The sequence below is a fragment of the Vitis riparia genome, chromosome 4 (genome assembly GCF_004353265.1).
Source record: "Vitis riparia cultivar Riparia Gloire de Montpellier isolate 1030 chromosome 4, EGFV_Vit.rip_1.0, whole genome shotgun sequence".
Taxonomy (NCBI): domain Eukaryota; kingdom Viridiplantae; phylum Streptophyta; class Magnoliopsida; order Vitales; family Vitaceae; genus Vitis; species Vitis riparia.
In genome coordinates this window covers 19580223-19601152 of record NC_048434.1, presented here as the reverse complement: position 1 = coordinate 19601152, position 20930 = coordinate 19580223, and the positions used below count along the sequence as shown (strand labels likewise).

General features: G+C 38.4%; 1 protein-coding gene across 2 annotated transcripts; it reads right to left on the bottom strand.

Moving 5' to 3' along the window:
* Positions 1-393: 393 nt before the first annotated feature.
* Positions 394-20841, bottom strand: LOC117912378. 2 transcript variants are annotated; one of them, XM_034826943.1, is made up of 6 exons: positions 20377-20841; positions 10883-10964; positions 5463-6401; positions 4001-4261; positions 974-1452; positions 394-839 (listed from the first exon to the last, which is right to left on the bottom strand). In XM_034826943.1, the coding sequence occupies exons 1-5, from the start codon at positions 20762-20764 to the stop codon at positions 1293-1295; spliced, it is 1830 nt and encodes a 609-aa protein (XP_034682834.1). In that variant the 5' UTR covers positions 20765-20841; the 3' UTR covers positions 394-839; positions 974-1292. The 2 variants fall into 2 exon arrangements, with proteins under 2 accessions (XP_034682834.1, XP_034682835.1); XM_034826944.1 differs by having other exon boundaries at positions 394-827.
* Between the last annotated feature and the right edge of the window lie 89 nt (positions 20842-20930).

Below are 20930 nucleotides of genomic sequence, written 5' to 3'. Positions count from 1 at the left end.
CTGGCCCATCCATGAACTAGTCTCCTCCTTTCTTCCTCAGACCCAGCCCACCCCAACCCAAAAACACTCTACTCCCTGTCTCCCTCAGGCAACCCCACTCCTGAGGCAGCCCTGCCTAGCCCACCTTATACCCATCTACCATTCATGGTTACTAAATTTTTATTATTAATATGGTTAGAAAATTATATTATTTTCACACTAACAGATATAGATATTATATCATATAAGTCTATTGAGGAATTTGGAGGTACGGATTTTTATAGTTTTAGATCATTTCAAAACTAGATCATCCTGCAAATAAACAAAAAAATGTATGGCCTCTGCTCCACTCGTAGACTTCTCTTCCATTCCTTGGAGCCACTACAAAGCATTAATCAGTAATCACTACCTTCATCTAAAATGTTGTTTTATATTTATGAGGCGGGATCCTAACCAGGTTTGAAATCCTGATCATTTCAGAGAGTTTAATGATTTTGCAGCGATAATACTTATCCAAATAGTACCTTTTTTAAAACTCTCTAAAACACAAATAAAGCAATTTTGCAAACTAATTATACATTTATTGATATTTTTTGACTGAATGCTACTTCTACTTCCAATTTTTCCAATTGAGATTCAACCTCTATTCCATTCACATTGTCTGAACTTGAAGTCCAATCGCTAAACTGGATTCGCCTCTTCAAATTTCTTTGCTGATCCACCAGGTTACGATCAGCCTTAAGCTTCTTGAATTGATTCTGCCTGCGTCTGCATACAGTTAAGCAATTCATCTCCAAACAGCATGGGTGCTTTGGACTGATGTGAGCGGCAAATACAAATTTTCTTTTCTGCATGACAATCTAATGCAATATGAGGGGATTGAAGGACCAAGAAAATGTAAAACAAACATGATCTATTAAATTTGTGGACAGATAATATCATCAATGAACTTCATTGAAAACAGAAAATGATATGCATAAAGTTAGATGATTACCATCTCACTCTTTTGATGGCTTTGATTGATGTTAGAGGAAGAAGGCAAAAGTTTTCAACGTGCAACCTTTATGAAAACTCAGAAACTTGCTGCGACTTTTGCCCAATAACAAACCCCAGAGTACAAAAACCATATTGCAAAGAACTAGAACTCTTGCCATGAAACTGATCGCCAGAGTGAACCATTGATCTTCAAAATTACATCCAATCTTTACCATGCAGAAACTACTAGTGCCATCCATTGTTGGAGTGAATCCACACCCTTCTTTAAAATAAAATTGGTATCCCACTAAAGTTCAATGCAAATCAAGAGGTTACCATTACCTCGGCAAGGATGATAAAGGCAAACCTTGTAGGAAGGTGTATGAAGGTGGATACATATCCATTGCTGCCTCCAAGGATACAATTAATTCACTTATTAGATGGTCCAACATGTAGACTTCATCAGCTTGATTTTTTGTTACCCATTCTTCTATCATCCTGCATCAAATTTGTTTGTTAGACAGCAGAACATATCACAAAAGAAGAGGGCAGGTGGGAGGTAAGGAAATCATTTTAGGTGAATCTTTAATGGACTTGGTGAAAAAATGAATGTAAATATGCAAATCATGGTATACAGCATGTGATAATTACTTGTGGCTCTTTGGTCATGTCGGACATATTTCTAGTAGTATTTTAATGAGATATTACATGTACAACAAAAAATTTGATATCCCCAATTAAAATATTTCTAAGCATTCTTCCAAGCATATATTTTTAGTGCAGATGGATTGATTTCTTCTGGCTCCAAAGAATACAAATCCACCATCTTTGGACAACCAGAGTTGGGTAAATCTGGCATGAAATTTCCAGTGTGCCAAGAAACAGGTTTAGGATCAATGTTCTGCTAAATGGGCCAGCTTACAAGTTGAAACAGATTATAAACAAGTTATGTCTAAGCTAGTTTCCAAAAGGCAATCAACTTTTCTTTTTCTTTTATTTATCTTTTATATTCTAATATATAGGCTTCCAAAAGGCAATCCACTTGAACCCAGCCCAGTTAATTAGTTCTTATGTAAAAATATATAGAACATTTTGTATGTTTCTTTAACCTTTTTGTGAACAAATTTCTTGGTATTGGTTACCCCTTAATAGTAGAGTATGGTCTGGGAAGTTTTCATCCCAACCTAGATTATAACTGACAAAACCCAGCCAAACTGAACTAGTTGGTGACTCCAACACAAATCTCCTAAAGCTTTGGGGTTCCTAGTACACAAAATACTTCATCCCTGCAGTTAGTGTGACACCAATCTCAATTCCCACACTCTGACAACATTAAAAGTTTGATGGAAGAAAGACATCATGCATGGGGAACTGAACACTTCAACAGCAATCAGTCATGTGTTTAATGTCCCATTACTTCCTCATGATCTCTACAATACAAAAATGTTAAGTGAAAGAGGCAATCTACTCATTACAATGAGATGATTTCAAAAATATCATTGATACAGGAGACATTATAGAATACCCATCAGATAAACTAAAATAAGCCTCATTAAGTGAGATATGAAGATAAACGCTTCTAAAATATAAGATTTGTTCCCCATCTTCTTAACCCAACATAGGTTGCAAGAATTATTTGCTAAATAATCCATAACCTAGAAGAGATTAATGGCATCATCATCAGTTCACACTTTGTTCAACCAAATGAAGGTCAACATAAACACCATTTTCTTCAAGAGATAAGAATTAGTTCAAATTCCCAGTTTGAAACTACTGATATGACAAGGAATAATGATTTGATTATCTTATTTAGCTTGGTTAAGTAATATTGACTAAACAAAATGTAATTTCCAAGTATTTTTCAAATTCATGTTCTTAAGAGATTCAAATAAAGGTTTTAGGTATGCCCTTTACCCAAATCCTGTGTTACCCAGACTCTTCAACTTCACCCAACAAACCTGTGTTGATACGACAGGACAAAAATGTGAGTATAGGATCCTCATTGAATACTCTCATTTTGCTTCTGATGTTAACCATTTGGATTTAAATCAAGGGTGTGATACTCTTCGTTTGCATCACCCAACTTCAGCCAAGGGCAATTGGCCCCCTTATGTATATTTTGGTCAGTCTGAAAGAAAGGAATTTGTTAACTTTTGGGGATGAGGAGCTTTTGCTTCAAAAACTGAAATATTATTTTGCATGTAATATTTAGTCTTGGGTTAGGGTGTCTATAGTTTTGAACCCTTCTTCTTTTGTAAGTTTCTTAGATTGGTTAGGCTCTAAGTAAGGGAAGGTGGTGTGTTTCTATCTTTTCCCCCTCGGATTGCGATTTTGGGCTGTTTTTGTATACTCCCTGTACTTTAAGGGCACTGTTTTTGGTACTTCCTCTTCTCGTTTAAAATACATCCTTTTATCTATCAAAAAAAAAAAAAAACTTCAGCCAAGGAGAGCAGAAAGTTTTATATTTTTTATTTTTTAAAATCAAGGATATGTTAACTTTTGCTTCTAATTGGTTTTTCTTTCATTGTGTCATATCCAAGTAACATAGTATTTTTTTTCTTGCTTTCCAATAGTCAAAAGGGATACCATCTTATATAGCCTAGAAAAAAAAGGGGTGCAATCCAAGTAGTCCGTGTAAAAATAGTATTAGACATAATATTTCCACTTTATGAAACTAGAATTCAATAGCTGATTAGAAGTGAACAGCCAGAGAAATAATATATAAATGGGATTACAACCTAACTCAAATAATGTCTAACAGTCTAGATTTACAGCATATCAGATGTAGAACAAAGGAAGCTTTTATCATGACAAAATTATCAATGGAGATAATATTCCTTCACATCACATCATTCATGAGTTTTCTTATCAGATTGGGAACAAATTCAATGAGTGAACTCTGTAATTATGATAGTTCAAGGAAAACAGAGTAGATTTGTTTTTGATAAGAAAGAAAAAGGGGGAAAAAAAAAAAGAAAGAAAAGAAAGAAAAGAAAAAGAAAAAAAGGAAAACAGAGTGCATGAAGAGCTAAGTTGATAAACTTACCTTATTTGAGATTCAGTCCTGTAACTGCAGTCCGAAAAAAGAACTTTGATGGCAGGGTACAGATTTATGTTTGCAACTGGATCCACCGTGTCCTCTGTTCCCAAACAATAGCCAGTACAGCACCAGGAATTTGGATTTAAAAGAACAATTTGAAGCACTGGAGATTTGGTTCTCAAATCCCTAACCACAGTCCTAAATGACAATTCATCCTTTGCACTTTCCAACAGCTGACTTGTGAACATTCTTTCCAGGGTATACTTCCTGTCATGATGATTAAACAAACATATACTCTACATTAATACTGAAGAAACAACCTCTAAACTTAGAACCTTTCGATTTTCTCAATTAAATGTTTCTTTTAGGGAGCATATTGATGCTAATTACTAAGAGTGAAAATAAAATGATAGCAGAAAATCACATATATGTGTGAGAGAGAGGATCATAACCATGACAATTAAGTCCATCAACCGAAAAATTAACTATCAAAAGACAAACCTGGAATAAAGAGGTTTATATTGCCATCTCATGCAACTTACATGATTTCAGGTTAACTTAAACACAACCTGATTAGTGATTATGAACAGGTTGAATCAAGCAGTATGCTTTCCCAACTCACCAATCAAAGTCAACTAAATTATAGGTTGAAACCTTGTTATAAAGAGGCTTCATTATATAGTTAAATTATCAATCATTTAAATATATATTTCTTTAATCAAAGTTTTCTAATTCATTTGGCTCAACCCTAAACCAGAGAGCCCAGGTTAGATTGGATACTATTCGACCCAACCATAATGTGCTCGAGCACCAACTGGATTGCCCGGCCTAACTAACAGTGTTAATGGGACACAATACAAGCAGTCCTGGGATTTTTTTTGTCACCAATTTAGGCATTTAAAAGTCAAGTTCATAATGAGGCTGTAGTTCAAGCAAAACCTTGGTCCAGGCAGCGGGATTTTTGGTTTTCCTTGGTATAAAAAGGTTATATGTATACACTCCACCTTGTCCAATAATGGTTGTGTTGAATTCTATATAATTCACTACATAAAAGCTAATCATAAAGCAAAAAAACCTCCTTTTACTTTTTTTTTTATTTTTCTGTTTTGATGGAGGTTGGGGGGTGGTGTACTGCCTTTTGTTTTTTTAGGTTAATTCTATATTCCACACCAGTAAAAGTCAACTTTATCCACATTTACCTAACACTGTAAGCCATAATATATATGTGTATATATATATATATTTGATAAATACTCTCAATACTTGAGAACTCAGGAAGTAATTACCCTTTTACCCAAACTCATGCCATACTTTTTATGACATGTTAAGCTTATAATTAATTAAAACAAAAGGCTAACTTAAGTAGATGATGAATGCAGCAAAACCCAAAAAATAGATTCTCCCACAGGTGTCATCCACAAAATTAAGTGGAAGAATTAAAGCAGATAATAGACATCTATTTGCTTACCTAAAAAGGTCACCTGATTCACAGACTGGCAAGCAAGTGGAGATATAACATTTAAACAATCGAACTCCACCATCTAAGGGTGCATAACCATCAGCACAAGGGTATGCTCCCAGAAGAGATGAACACTGGGTGCATGCAAATTTAATCCACTCAACATCTTTTGAAAGATTGTAGGATCTAGCCATGAAAATGTTTCCAAGAAAGCCATTAAGGAAAGACTTCTTATTTGCCAGGACTTCACTAGCTTTTGCAACCTTCTGTTCCTTTGAGATTTCGGATGTGTCAGGCATGCAAACTTCCTTATCATGATTCAGAACATGAATTCTGTTATCAGCACAGCATCCAGGTGCTGATGCTACATTTTCAGAAAAATATGATACAGTGTCAGGTGTGCAGACTTCCTTATCATGATTCAGAACATGAATTCTGTTATCAGCACAACATCCAGGTGCTGATGCTACATTTTCTGAAAAATATGATACTGGAACCGTGCCAACCAAACTGGGAACAGTAATTTCCTTTTCGATAATTTTGTATCCTGGGCTATCAACAAAGGGTTCCTTCTGAATATGCAAGGAGTCTAATTTTCCACTGAGATCAGACATTTTCTCTTTTTTAACTGTAGGGCACACACATCTTCCATCATGATTGCCTCCAGCATCTTGCATATTTTCATTTATACAGTCATCTTCAGTGCAATCAGGTTCAGATTCATAGTTTTTGTCACCATCCCTGTCTGGAAACTCAAATCCCACAAGGTCATCCTTGCAAAGAATAACAGATGTAGCGTCTAATAGGCATGATTCCTCTCCACATGAATAGGAATTTGCATATCTAGCTACCAGCTTCTCACTTATGCCTCCAAATGAACAGCAACAAGCACCAAACCAGTTGTCAGCAACCTCTCGCCAATTGATTGATGGCATCTCAGCAAAAGAACTACATAAATGGGAGAAAAAAAGGTTAAATTCAACCTGTTTCATGCAATTTGCAAACTCAAATAAACATGTATAAGAACAGTCTCTAAAAGTCTTCATGAAATGATGAAAGTCATTAAAGTAGCATTAATAGCAGCAGAATTTTTAAATCTGACCAATATATATTATAACACTATGGTGAACCTTTTTTTTTTTTTTTTTTTTGATAGGTAAATGGCACTATGGTGGACTTAACACTCCTCCAACATGCATATCCAATGGCAGACACAATTGGACATGCAACAGACGTGTGGAGCCATAGCTCAAGCCAAATAAAGAATCATTTAGCAAGAAAAATCACAGTAGCAGACACACTTCTAAAATGGAAGAACATCTGTGTTGGACACTATGGTGAACCTTTTTTTTTCTTTTTGATACATAAATGGTACTATGGTCGGACTTAATACTCCAACATGCATATATCCAATGGCGGATACAATTGGACATGCAATAGACATGTGGAGCCATAGCTCGGGCCAAATAAAAAAATCATTTAGCAAGAAAAATCACAAATATAGTCATATAACAAGTAGATGATCTAGAAAAAAAATACCTGCCTTGTCAATGCCAAATTAACAAACTATAAGATCTCTAAGGATGTTGTTAAATACACCAGTTTTTTCCTATGTTAGACCAACATCAGAGGAACATAGAATCAATTGATCACATCCTCCTTCACTGTGAGTTGTGCCAAAGTAAGGGTGTTATGACGGCTGCATTTCTCTTTGTTCGGCATTGTTTGGGACCCCTTCATTCTTCAGTTATGGAGAGTCTTTTTAGGTGGCATGACTTTTTTGTGGGAAGAAAATGCAAGGTGTGTAGAACTGCTTCGTTGTACATTTTTTTTTGAGAATTGGAAGGAAAGAAATGGAAGAGCAATCCAAAATGAGGAGCCAATGGTTCAATTGCTATACTACTCTTTCCTCAGAAACATGGTTTGAAATATCGGTAAATATGAATATATCAGTACTTGGATTTTACGGATATATCGGAAATATCGGTAAATATTTTGACAAAAATATTAGTAAGGTGAAAATTATTCAAAATTCATGAAAATATTTAGAAAAAATAAAAAATCATAAAATAAATAAAAATACGCATATTAAAGTTATTTTCTAAGTGTAATTGACATAAGGTATGGTCAAAGAGAAAAATATTGGTAAGCAAGGATATATCAATCTTAATAATTTATTATTTATCTAATTAAATTAATTTTAATTTATAAAATATTTTTTTGATAAGCAACAGCAGAAAATATATTAGAGAAGGCCGAAAGGCCGCACCGCATACAGGAAGTATACAAAGCAGCCACAAGGCCAAAGAGCCAAAAACAAAAACACCTCACTAGCCCTTATGGGGTCGCAACCCACTCCAAGAAGCCTATAAGCGAAGAGGACTCCTCTCCCCTATACAACTTAGCCCAACTCCATAGACTACTTACAAAAGACTTCTTGAGAGTCTGAATAGCCAAGAGACCCCCTCTAAAGGCTAGCCTATTTCTTTCTTTCCATACCGTCCAAAATATACATAACGGAATGGTCTTCCAAATCTTCTTCCTCTTTTTGCCCACAAAAGGACCCCGCCAACAGAACAACGCCTCTTTAACCTTCTCTGGAAACACCCACTGAACCCCAAATAAGGCAAAGACGATATCCCAAAGGGTCCTAGCCACTGTACAGTGTAAAAGAATGTGATTTACATTTTCCTCTTCACAACCACACAAAAAACAACAGTTTGGAAGCTGCCAACCACGCCTTTGCAGCCTATCCAACGTAAGAATTTTTTCCCAAGTAGCCTCCCATGCGAAGAAAGCCACTTTGGTTGGGACCTTATCCACCCAAACATTTTTTCCCGGAAAAACACAAGAATTAGGGGCTGCCAGCAGATTGTAAGCTTCCCGAATCCTAAAACTGGCAGAAACCCCGCCTTTCCATAGCACACAGTCCTCCTCTGGACTTACTCTGATGTCCTTAGCAAAAGGAGCAAGTCTTCTATTAGCACCAGCTCCCAGTCGTTAGAATCTCTAATCAACCTGATATTCCACCCTCCTTGGCCCAGCCTTGGGTCCCACACATCATGCACCAGATCATTACTACACACTGCCAGTTCAAAAATCAGGGGGAATGCATTGGACAGCGCTCCGGTACCGCACCAATGATCAGTCCAGAACCTGATCTTGTTCCCCTCCCCACCTTGAACTTCATGTTATTCCAGCACCAGCTCTTCTCCTTTAAGATCTCCTTCCAAACTCCCACTCCAAAGGGCCCCCGGGCTTCCTTAGATATCCAGCCACACCCCTCCATCCCATGCTTCACCCCGATTACCTTCTTCCACAAAACATCCTTCTCAACGACAAATCTCCAAACCCACTTGCCCAATAAGGCCCTGTTCAATAACCCCAACCTTCTAATACCAAGGCCCCCCTTCTCCTTTTGAGTACACACCACCTTCCAATTAATTAAATGAATCTTCCTACCAAAATATTAGAACATCATTATTATTATTATTATTATTTTTATATTTTAGTATTTTTTGAATAAATTTATATATTTAATATTTTTAAACAAAAACATTCAAAATTAAAAGAATAAATATAAAAATTTTTAAAAGTGAAGTGATAGTAATTTTTTAAAATATGATTAATGAGATAAATGATGATACATTTAATATTAAAACTATAATTAATTTAATTCAAATGCATTTAATAATGTAAAATAAATGATGATGCATATATGACTTTTTAATATTTAATTATCATATAAATGATATTAAAAAATATTTATTAAGAAAATTATAATGATAGTTTTTATACATTTATTAATTAAATAAATAAAATTTAAAATAAAAAAATTAAAATTTATTTATTTATTTTTTAATAATGAACTTTAACATATTTATTATCATCATATATTAACAAAGGAGAACTTGGTCCGGTGGTAACCAAGCTTAAACCCCCCTTGACTGCAACTTAAACCTAAAAAATTTGAAATTTAAAGGGGCAGGCACAGGTGAAATTTGAACGGGCAGCAGCACGTTGACCGTCAATTGACTGACCGAAAAAGTTGGGAAATTTCCTGAAAAATCGCCAGATAGATTATCCATGGTCGATTTTGTTTCAGACACCGCTGATAAGTGACTTTTTTCCAATATTTTGGTGAAAAATTGCGATTTTTCAAACACTGCTTAGAAGTATGATGTTATTGGTTAGGATGTAGATATTAGAAGCATCAATGTATTTAATTGATTTTGTCGATTGGGTAGGGTTTGGGTAAGGGAGGGAGTAGTTTTTTTATGTTTTCTCTCTTGTTGGCAAAGCCTAGTGACACCTATTACATTTGTCTTATCTACCTTGGTGTATAGTTTCATTGGTGCTATCAATATATTCATTTTGCTTATTTATCAGAAAAAGAAAAAAAGAAAAAAAAAACACTCATCATTTGTCTCTACACACCCACCTCAGTGAAGAAAAAAAAAAAAAGAGGTGGGTGTGGAGAGAGATAAGGTCGTTGTATATAACAACACACAATCTCTAATTCCCTGGAGCAACCTAACACATTTTCAATCAGCAGAGTTCATATTCTTGTGGGATCTGTATACATGTGCATTTGGGTTGTACCCACTCTTTTAGCAGGCGTTTTTTAATCTATTCTGGTTGGTAGCCTGTCCAAAAAAGGGGATATTCTCAAAGAATCAATGATCTAAAATCTAGGAACCACAGGGCAAAACAAACAGCATAACCAGAAAGAATTCTCAATGGGGCCATCCGGCAAAACATACAGTATAGGCAGAGAGAATTCTCAATGGGGATGGTAATGGTATGGGTAGATTGAAAAACTAAGCTGCTGCACTCACAATTGGACAGGTATGAGGGGCCAGCACTCAGGGCAGGTGGGGGGATGGGCTGTTTGCCAAACTGCAATCTTCAGAATCGAACAGAACTTGGTTGCCCTGCCCTACCCTGACCTGAAACTGCTAAAATAATCTTTAAATCAAACCTCAGATAAGATCGGCAGTGTTTTCACAAGAAGGTATAACAATGAGACCCTCACAACTATTTGTGCAAAGAATGAGGGAGATATGCATTTTATAAAGCAAAAGATCTTTCTGATAGGCTATAGACAATAAAATCTTCATATCGTTTATCAATAAAGTCATGGATTAAGAACCAAAAGTATGATGCTTTAAGTTGATTTACTGGCCACTCTGACTTTACTGCGATTAGCATCTAGACACCATATTGGTTTGCTTATTTATGTAAGAAGAAATATTTGTGGCCAAAAGATAAACATAAAAATAAAGAGGAGTGAGATAAAACGCATGTCAAACAACTCAAAGTTCAAAGGCAATGTCATAAATACATCCAACATCTGCACAGCAGCACAAGCATGATAGAAAATAGAAAGTGACAATTTAATAGGCATAAATTGGGGGGACAAACCCTACCTGAGAGGCTTTTTAGTTAAATTAGTTGAGCAACTTTTGCAGTAGAAGTGCACTTCTCCTCTGGAAGATAGACTCTTTATATCTGAACCAAAAACTCATGGCAGATTAGAAACAAGGCATAGAGGAAAGGACAAGATAACAATAAATCAGAGCCTACCAAAAAGCACATTCTTCTAGATTCTTCTAAAGACTAAGGTACCAAGAACTGGTTAGGCATGGCCTGTCTCAGCTCACACTGTTCCAACAACCAGTGGGGTTTTTCATAGGTGAAAAGCTTCCAAACTGTTCCAATCACAAAAAACTTGACAGGAACTCCTTCCAGTGTATGATAGGTTTCATGCTTAGAGCAATGGCATGCCTTTCATGGGAAATATTGAGCAAGCACAATAATGTGCTGGATATGGTAAAATTGCAGACGGAAATAAAAGCACAAAATATTCAAAGGCCTTAATTCTATAAAGACTCTTAAAGCCTCGGCTTTCTTTTTCATTATCCTGCTTCTGAGAGCCAAATAGTAGCCTAACAAAGTATGCTGCCTTTCTTCCACCAAATTTTTTTTGATAGGACTTTCTTCCACCAATTTTCAAAACCAAACTCCATGCTTAGGCTAATCTTGAAAAGAACAGTAGGACAAACAAAAAGAACAAAAGCAAGAAAGACTGAGCTCTATCCCAATTGAATTAATAGGAGAAGCAAATTCAACCATTGCTGAAAACAGTTTGTTCGGTAATTATATTAATTAGATTAGATTACTTCCAAAATACCCTGATCAAGGTTGATCCACCTCAACTTTTTTCAATCAAAAAGATATAAGGGAAATTTGCAAACTGATCTCATCGGGTTTGAAAAGGATGCAAAGAAATGGAGATGCTAAGACAAACTTCTATAAGACAAGGGCATTGATACAGGTTCACATTTTTCACTCATTACAAACAAACAACATGAAGGATGGATTTGACTCTCTTTTAATTTGACAAAGAAAGTATAATTTAACAAAATTAAAAAAAAAAAAAAAAATGGAGGCTCTTGCATCTCAATGTTGGTTAATGGAAAACCAACTGGTTTATGTCTCAGTTCTTGTAGCATGTGCCAGGATGATGGATGATCCCCTTTACCCGTTGTTATCTGTATTAGTCATGGAGACCTTGAGCTGTTCTCTCAGTAGAACCGTGGGGGGTGGTTTCATTATAGATCTCAAGACGGGAGGGAGAGGTGGAAAGAGAGTAGAGTTTTTGCACCTATTTATTTCTGATGATTCCCTTCTTTTGTGATGCACATCATGATTGGTTTTTGTTTCTAAGGTGGACACTCTTTTGTTTTGAGGTGATTTGTGGCCTTAAAATTAATTTTCAATAGAGGGAGATTATTCTGGTAGGAGATGTTGATGAATTTGGATTTGCTAGTGGCAATCCCTGGGTGTAAGGTGGTAAAGTTGCTGTCAACTTACTTGGTTAACAGTCTATGAGGGGAACGTTGAGAACGAGAATGGATCCTGGAAGTTGGGAGAGGCCAACAAAAACAAAGACAAGGTTAGGGGCAAGGAGGGGAATACTGGTGCCTCTGGATCTCAAGATTCCGAAAATGAGAAAGAGGAACTATGGGAGGACTGTAGCTTAGCAAAATTTAGCCAATTTCTGGGATTCTCTACGGAGGGGCTGGAAAAGGAGATATTGAATTTTCTGATTAAAATCGGAAAGAGGCGGGAAAAGATACACAACAAAGAGCTCTTGGAGAAGTCCAAGTTTGAAAGGGAACTTAAGAAGCTAGAATGCTCTGTCAATTATGAGGGGGGGAATAAGCAGAAAGGTCCTTCACAGGGCAAAGGGAATCGGTTGATAGTTGCCCAATGAAGCTGAAGATTATAAGTTGGAATGTGAAGGGAGCTAATGACAGCTCTAAGAGGAAAATTATTAAGAACTATATAAGGGACCAGAGGGTGGATCTAATGTGTATTCAGGAAACCAAGATTCAGGAGATGTCGGAGGGCATTGTGAGAAGCCTGGGCACGGAGAGATTTATAGATTGGAGAGCCCTAAATGCGGAGGGGGCTGCGGGTGACATTTTGATCTGCTGGGACAAGAGGGTCTTGGATATTTTGGATTGGGAAGAGGGTCATTTCTCATTGTCTTGTAGATTCAAGACTATAGAAAATGGGGCTACTTGGGTTTTTATGGGAGTGTATGGTCCTTTTACCAAAGTGGAAAGGGAGGGTATGTGGGAGGAATTTGGGGCAATAAGAGGCCTTTGGGATGATCCCTGGTGTCTCGGTGGGGATTTCAATATCACTCTGTTTCAACAAGAAAGGAGTAGCCAAAGAAGAATCAACTCAGCTATGAGGAGATTTGCAGAGACTGTGGATGATCTAGAGCTGGTGGACCTGCCTCTTCAGGGGGGAAAGTTCACCTGGAATGGGGGGCTTAATAATCAGGCGTGGGCAAGACTAGACAAATTTTTAGTTTCCCCTAGCTGGTTAGATCAGTTTAGTGGAGTCACTCAGAGCAGGTTGTCTCGGCCAATTTCTGATCATTTCCCAATTGTGTTAGAGGGGGTGGAATTCGAAGAGGCCCAACCCCGTTTAGATTCGAAAATATGTGGCTGAAGGTTGAGGGGTTTAAAGACATTGTTAGAACCTGGTGGCAGGGAATTGAAGTCAGGGGCAACGCCAGCTATAGATTGGCTGTTAAAATGAAGGAAATTAAAAAGAAACTGAAAGTTTGGAACAAAGAGGTTTTTGGGAGGCTGGAAACTAATAAAGCTTTAGCCTTACAACAAGCAGATTTTTGGGATCGGGTGGAAAGTGAGAGAAATTTGACTGTGGAGGAAGCTGAATTAAAAAAGGAAGCTAAAGACTCCTTTAAGAAATGGGTCCTGTTGGAGGAAGCCCATTGGAGACAGCACTCAAGGGAGATTTGGTTAAGGGAGGGGGATAGAAACACGGGGTTCTTCCATAGAATGGCAAGTGCTCATCGAAGAAACAACGCTATGGACAGAATTAAGGTTAATGGGGAGTGGCTAGTAGAGGAGCAGGAGGTGAGAGAAGGAGTTGTGAATTCGTTTCAGCAGATGCTTTCTGAAGATATGGTTTGGCAGGCGGATATTGGTAGAATTCCGGTGGGTTGCATCAGCCAGTAAGAAGCAGAGAGTCTGGAAATCCCATTTGCAGAGATTGAGATCCACTTGGCGTTGATGGAGATGAATGGGGATAAAGCCCTTGACCCGGATGGTTTTTCTGTAGCCTTCTGGCAAAACGCATGGGATTTTACCAAAGAGGAGATCATGGAGATGTTTAAAGAATTTCATGAGCATAATTCCTTTGTTAGGAGCCTCAACAATACTTTTTTGGTGTTGATACCTAAGAAAAGCGGGGCTGAGGATCTGGGAGACTTTAGACCTATCAGTCTGTTGGGGGGGCTCTATAAACTTTTGGCTAAAGTCTTAGCTAATAAGCTCAAAAAAGTGATTGGTAAGGTGGTCTTTATTGCTTAGAATGCCTTTGTAATGGGAAGACAAATTCTGGATGCGTCCTTAATTGCTAATGAGGTGATAGATTCGTGGCAGAAGAGAAAAGAAAAGGGCCTTATTTGCAAATTGGATATAGAAAAAGCTTATGACAGCATCAATTGGAATTTCTTAATGAAGGTCCTTCAAAAAATGGGCTTTGGGACCAAGTGGGTGGGATGGATGTGGAGCTGTGTGTCTTCTGCTAAATTCTCTATTCTTGTTAATGGAGTGTCAGCTGGGTTTTTCCCTAGCACTAGAGGGCTTCGTCAAGGGGATCCTTTATCCCCTTATCTCTTTGTTATGGGAATGGAGATTCTGGACGTCCTTATCAGGAGAGCGGTGGAGGGGGGATATCTATCAGGATGCAACATTCGGGGTGGTAGTAGAACTTCCTTGAATATCTCCTACCTATTTTTTACTGATGACACAATTGTGTTTTGTGAGGCGAGCAAAGAGCAAGTTTCTCATCTAAGCTGGATTCTCTTTTGGTTTGAAGCGGCTTCGGGTCTTCGAATTAATCTTGCCAAAAGCAAAATCATTCCAGTTGGAGAAGTGGAGGAGATTCTTGAGATGGCAATTGAGCTAGGGTGCAGGGTGGGGTCTCTGCCCTCTCATTATTTGGGTCTCCCCTTAGGGGTCCCCAATAGGGCTACTTCTATGTGGGATGGAGTGGAAGAGAGGGTCAGGAGGAGACTTGCGCTTTGGAAAAGACAGTACATCTCCAAAGGGGGGAGGATCACTCTCATAAAAAGTACCTTGGCTAGTATGCCAATTTACCAAATGTCTATCTTCCGAATGGCCAAGTCCGTTGCTAAAAGAGTGGAGAAAACCCAAAGAGATTTCCTATGGGGGGGAGGAAACTTGGAGGGAAAAGTTCATCTAGTTAAATAGGATGTGGTCTGTACAGAAAAACTCAATGGAAGGCTAGGATTAAGGAGAATAGCCACTCTGAATAGAGTTTTGCTGGGCAAGTGGACTTGAAGGTTTGCTTGTGAAAAGGATAACCTTTGGAAACAAGTGATTACTACGAAATATGGGCAAGAGGAATATGGTTGGAGGTCTAAGAAGGCTAGTGGGGCGGCTGGAGTAGGGGTCTGGAAGGAGATTATGAAAGAATCTGAATGGTGCTGGGAAAATTTGGCTTTTCTAGTTGGGAAGGGTTCCAAAATCAAATTTTGGAAAGATAGTTTTTTTTTTGATAAGCAAGCAATTGTATTGAAAAAGAGGCAAGAAACCTCAAAGCATACAGGAAGTATACGAGGCTACAACCCCTAAGCAAAAAACAAACAACCCAACCCCTACTTGGAAGCTAACCACTCCAAGAAGTCTATAAGGGAGTTCGACTCCATATCAATATACACTTTAGCCCAACCCCACAAAAAATACACAAACGAAGTTTTTAACTTCTGAAAAGCTAACACTCCCCCCTTAAAAGCAAGCCTATTCCTCTCCTTCCAAACTGTCCAAAAAATAAAAAGCGGGATGGCTTTCCACACTTTTTTCCTTTTTCTCCCCACAAAAGAGCCTTTCCAACTTCTAAGGACCTCCTTAACAGTATAAGGAAACACCCACTGTACACCACACAACGCAAGTATGATATCCCACAATCCTTTTGTCACTGTACAATGAATTAATAAATGATTGATTGTTTCCTCTTCACACCCACACAAGAAACACCGGTTAGGGAATTGCCACCCTCTTCTTTGCAACCTATCCAATGTGAGAACCTTCCCCCATGTAGCTTCCCAAGCAAAAAAAACAATTTTGGTTGGCACTTTGCCCACCCATACATTGCTATGAGGGAAATCCGCACCATCAGCATTATCCAACACCCTATACGCTTTCTTTACTTTAAACAGCCCGTCCGCTCCTTCCTTCCAAAAAACCGCGTCTTCCTCCAAGGTTACTCTATGGTACCTCAACTCTACTAATAGATTACCCGCCAACCCCAACTCCCAGTCATTGAAGTCTCTTAACAGCCTTAAATTCCACCCTCCTTGACCCACATTCTGATCCCAATACTCCTCCACAGTGACGTTCCTTTGGGCAGCCATGGAAAATAGGTCCGGGAATCCTTGGGACAGCACACTGTTTCCACACCAAGGATCTAACCAAAACCTTATTTTATTGCCTTTTCCCACCTTGAACACCATGTTCTCCCAACACCAATCGGACTCCTTCAATATTTCCTTCCAAACCCCAACTCCAAAAACCCCATTTGCCTTCTTAGTCCTCCACCCAAACTCCTCTTGCCCGTACTTAGCCTCAAGCACTTTTTTCCAAAACTCCTCCTTTGCACGCGCGAATCTCCAAATCCATTTGCCTAGAAGTGCTTTGTTCAAACAAACAAGCTTCCTTATCCCCAACCCTCCCTTTTCTTTGTCCGCGCACACCGCCTCCCATTTGACTAGGTGAGCCTTGTTCCCCCCATTGTCGCCTCCCCATAAAAAATTCCTTTGAATCATTTCAAGCCTTTTTGCCACTGATTTAGGCAAACGGAATAACGACATATGATACAAAGGAATGCTGGCCAGCGTGCTCTTTATAAGCGTGAGTCTCCCTCCTTTGGACAGAAATTGGCGTTTCCAAAGGGCCAACCTCCACCTCATTTTCTCCTCCACCCCGTCCCAAATGGATGAGGCCCTATTAGACGCCCCAAGCGGCAGCCCCAAGTAAATTGTGGGCAGTTGTCCCACCCTACACCCGATTTCAGCTGCCATATCAAGAACCCCTTCCACCTCCCCTACCGGAATGACCTCACTTTTGTCCAAGTTAATCTTTAAACCAGATGCCGCTTCAAACCAAAAGAGGATCCAGCTCAAATACAACAAGGATTCTCTTTTTGCCTCGCAAAAATTTTGGAAAGATAGTTGGTGCACTGATACTCCGTTGTCCCAATGCTTCAATAATCTTTTTGTCCTTGCCGCGCATAGAGACGCTACGATTGAGGAGATGTGGGACCAAGATTCGGGCCAAGGAGGTTAGAATCTTGTTTTTGTGAGGGACTTCAATGATTGGGAGATGGATATGGTTGGTGATTTGCTCCATACTTTGAGGGGTCATAGGCCTTCCCTGGAGGATGACTCAGTTAAATGGAGGCAGGGAAGAAATGGTCTTTTCAGGGTTAAAGAAGCTTACAGGCTATTGGACAAGCCTAATGCCACAGTGTTTCCCGCAAGGAGAATATGGGTGGATAGGGTGCCAACTAAAGTTTGCTTTTTTCTTGGGAGGCTACGTAGGGGAAAGTGCTCACTCTGGCTAGACTCCAGATAAGAGGGGTGCAACTCCCAAATTGTTGTTTTTTGTGTGGTTGTGAAGAAGAGAATGTAAATCATATTCTTTTACACTGTATAGTGACTAGAGCCCTATGGGATATCATTTTTGGGTTGATAGATATTAAGTGGGTCCTCCCAGAAACTGTAAAGGAGGCTTTAATCTCCTGGAGGGGTTTATTTGTAGAGAAGAAAAGGAAAAAGATTTGGAAATCCATTCCGTTGTGTATTTTTTGGACGGTTTGGAAGGAGAGGAATAGGTTAGCCTTTAGGGGGGGTGCGTTGAATATTCAGAAATTAAAGAATTCTTTTGTCTGTAACTTATGGAATTGGGCCAAAGTGTATTTAGGTGAAGAGTCTTTCTCCCTTATAGGTTTTTTGGAGTGGATAGCTTCCACTTAAGGGGAGGTAGTTCTTTTTGGTCCTTTTTCTCTTTTTGAGGCTGTAGCCGTCTTGTATACTCCCTGTATGCTTTGTGGCGTTTAGCCTTTTCTAATGCATATCTTGTTTACTTATCAAAAAAAAAAACTTACTTGGGGATACAGCTGAGTGCTCCATTTAAGTCACAGCTGATTTTGGATTCAGTTGAGGAAAAGTTTCACCAGCTTGATGAAAGATGCAACATCTATCTGAGGGAGGGAAACTTACACTGATCAAAAGCACCATTTCAAGTGTTCTTATTTATTTTATGCCAGTGTAAGATGGTCATCTGTTTGCTCTAAGAAATTAAGAGGGTTAGGAATCTGAAGCCTCTCTTTCTCTTAGTGCTAAACAAGGCCGTACTTGGAAAACGGTTCTAAAGTTTTATGGAGGAGTGACATTTTCTTTTGAGGGCAGTCATCCAGGGAAAAATTGGCGAGGTAAAGGAGGTTGGGCCCCTTTATCGTTGAGGGGAGGAGTGGAGTGAAGTGATTATGAGATTGGTCTTTGGAAAGTAATTAGAAAAGGATGGGAAGCATTTCACTCCTGTATGAACATTGTTGTTGGAGATGGCATTCAAATCAAATTTTGGAGTGAGAATTGTTGTGAGAAGTGATCATTTAAAAACTCTTTTGTGCTTCTGTTTGATGTTGCTTGTAATGGAAGTGTTAAAGTTGCTGATCTTTGAAAGAGGAGGGCCAATCAGGATCACTAATCCCCCAGCTTTAACAGAAATTTCCAGGAAAGGGAGGAGGGGATGGTGCAAGATTTCCTTGAGTGCATCCAATCAGTGGCTGTGAAGAGAGATTTCTCCTGACAGGATGGGCTAGAGGATGACTAAGAATGGCAAATTTTCAACCAAAATTATATTTTTTTTTTCCAGATTTTTTTCCGCAAGGTACATATTTCTTTTCCTGCTAAGAAGGTTTGGGTTCCATTAGTCTTTTCTTTGCCTGGAGGGTATGTGAGAGAAGATTCTTAGTCAAATCAGCTTACGAAACAAGGTTGGTGCTTCCTAGTCAGTTCCTTTGCAAGTGGGATGAGAAGCCAACTAATCATATTATCTCCCTCTCTCTCTCTTCTTGGCCTGGGCAGTTGTTTGGGAGAAGATTCTTACCTCAAATCGGCTTATGAATCATGGTTGGTGCTTCATAGTTAGTACTTTCTTTCCATAGGGTTTGCTATTTGTTATGTTTGGGGTGTTGTGGGTGCTCCCTGCTCTTTGGTTGGCATGGCAGTTTCATGGGGAAGAGTTGAAAAAAGCTTTAAAGGCCTGTTCCTCTTTGTTTGATGTGGCCCATTTGAACAAGTGAAATGAAAGATTCAAGAGAATAAAGTTCATGATAAACGATGAAAACTTCTTGATAGATTTTCTTTTTCCTAGGTCTAATGTTGTACTAGAGAATGTGTTTGGCTCCTTGTTTGATTGAATTATCTTTTAAGGAAGAGCTTAAGGTATTGTTTAGCTTTCCTTTCTGACCACGAACATGCCTTGTGTACTTCCTCTGCACTTGGCTACACTGCTTTTGTTAGGAGCTTTTTAATGAAATTTTGATTACTTATAGAAAAAAAAAAAAAAAATTGGATGATTGCATTTCTATCAAATTTGAGAGATCAATTGAGAGCCAACTTTGAGAAATAGGTCATTACATGCCATGACTTGTTATAAACATTATAATAGCATCAATTGCATCTTTCCATTTCTAGCAAGTCTAAACTCAAATCTTAAGTTCATCTTGGAGATAGGAACCATCTCCAATTTCAATGCTCACATCATCGCCTTCACATTTACTTTCACCACCTAAGGTTCAGACGAATTTGGACCAACCTCTAAAAAAATTGAGTACTTCGGTTTCCTCCTGGTTTTTAAAAAAAAAAAATGCGTCTATTTTAAAAGGTGACAGCATTACAGGTCAGCTATGGCAAAATGCATTCAAATAGCCAAAGATATCAAACCATTCACATTGAAAATTTCATTATTTTCATGGTTAAACCAACCAAAACATCACGATTTCACACATTTCTAATTTATTCTTTGGTCGACGGTTGAGAAAATGTAAGAAAAGAAAAGAAAAACAACCACAACCCAACCCACCCCCCACACACATACACATACACATACACACATATATGCTTAGTTGAGCAGAATTGTCGTCAATAAAAAAAAAAATAGAATCACAATTAAAATTTCAGTTCTTTTCTTCTCCTTAGTTTTCTCAGCAACCAAGCAGGGGGTTAAGCCAACTGAAAGCTAATTCAATAAACAGTTGATAAACAAGATTATCGACAACTTAAGCTTACCAGAATCCATAGAAAACAGCTGCGAGGTAGCTTCCGACATATTCAATATGGAATTAAAGTTCGAAACGATGTGGTGATCGACGGGAAGAAGCAGGACGAGCTTAACCTCAATGTGATCCTCCATGGCTCTAAAACTAATCGGTGATTCAATGTCAACCAAAACCCTTGGAACCGGCACCCTAAATGACATTTCTGTTTCTTCTTCGAACCAGCTCACTAAAAGTAATGACCGTTCGAAATTCAAATCGACTTTCAGATTCTTGCATTGAATGCAGGGTTTGGTGCCCTGATTGAAGAGAAACAATCGGAGGGTTGGGATGTGAGATTGAGCTTCCCAAGTGAACCGCCATTTTCTAGGGTTTTCGGAGGTTCCAAGCTCTGATGACATCGCCAAATCTGTTTACCCTATGTTCAGTTGATTACTCCTACTCGTAGCTCAACAGAACAGGATTTTGGGTTTAAGCAAGGGGTGTAAAAATCGAATGAATACCAATATGGTTAGATGCACGGTAATTTAGGTCTTAATATCAATGTTTTTAAAACAAAAATATAAA

What these genes read in the sequence shown, in the direction of transcription:
- LOC117912378 (XM_034826943.1), bottom strand. Translation starts at nt 20,764, where the DNA reads ATGTCATCAGAGCTTGGAACCTCCGAAAACCCTAGAAAATGGCGGTTC. An exon ending in GCTGTTTTCTATGGATTCTG is followed by an intron (nt 10,965 to 20,376) that starts GTAAGCTTAAGT and finishes TTTTTGGTTCAG; the next exon opens with ATATAAAGAGTCTATCTTCC. An exon ending in AGGACTGAATCTCAAATAAG is followed by an intron (nt 1,453 to 4,000) that starts GTAAGTTTATCA and finishes AATTTGATGCAG; the next exon opens with GATGATAGAAGAATGGGTAA.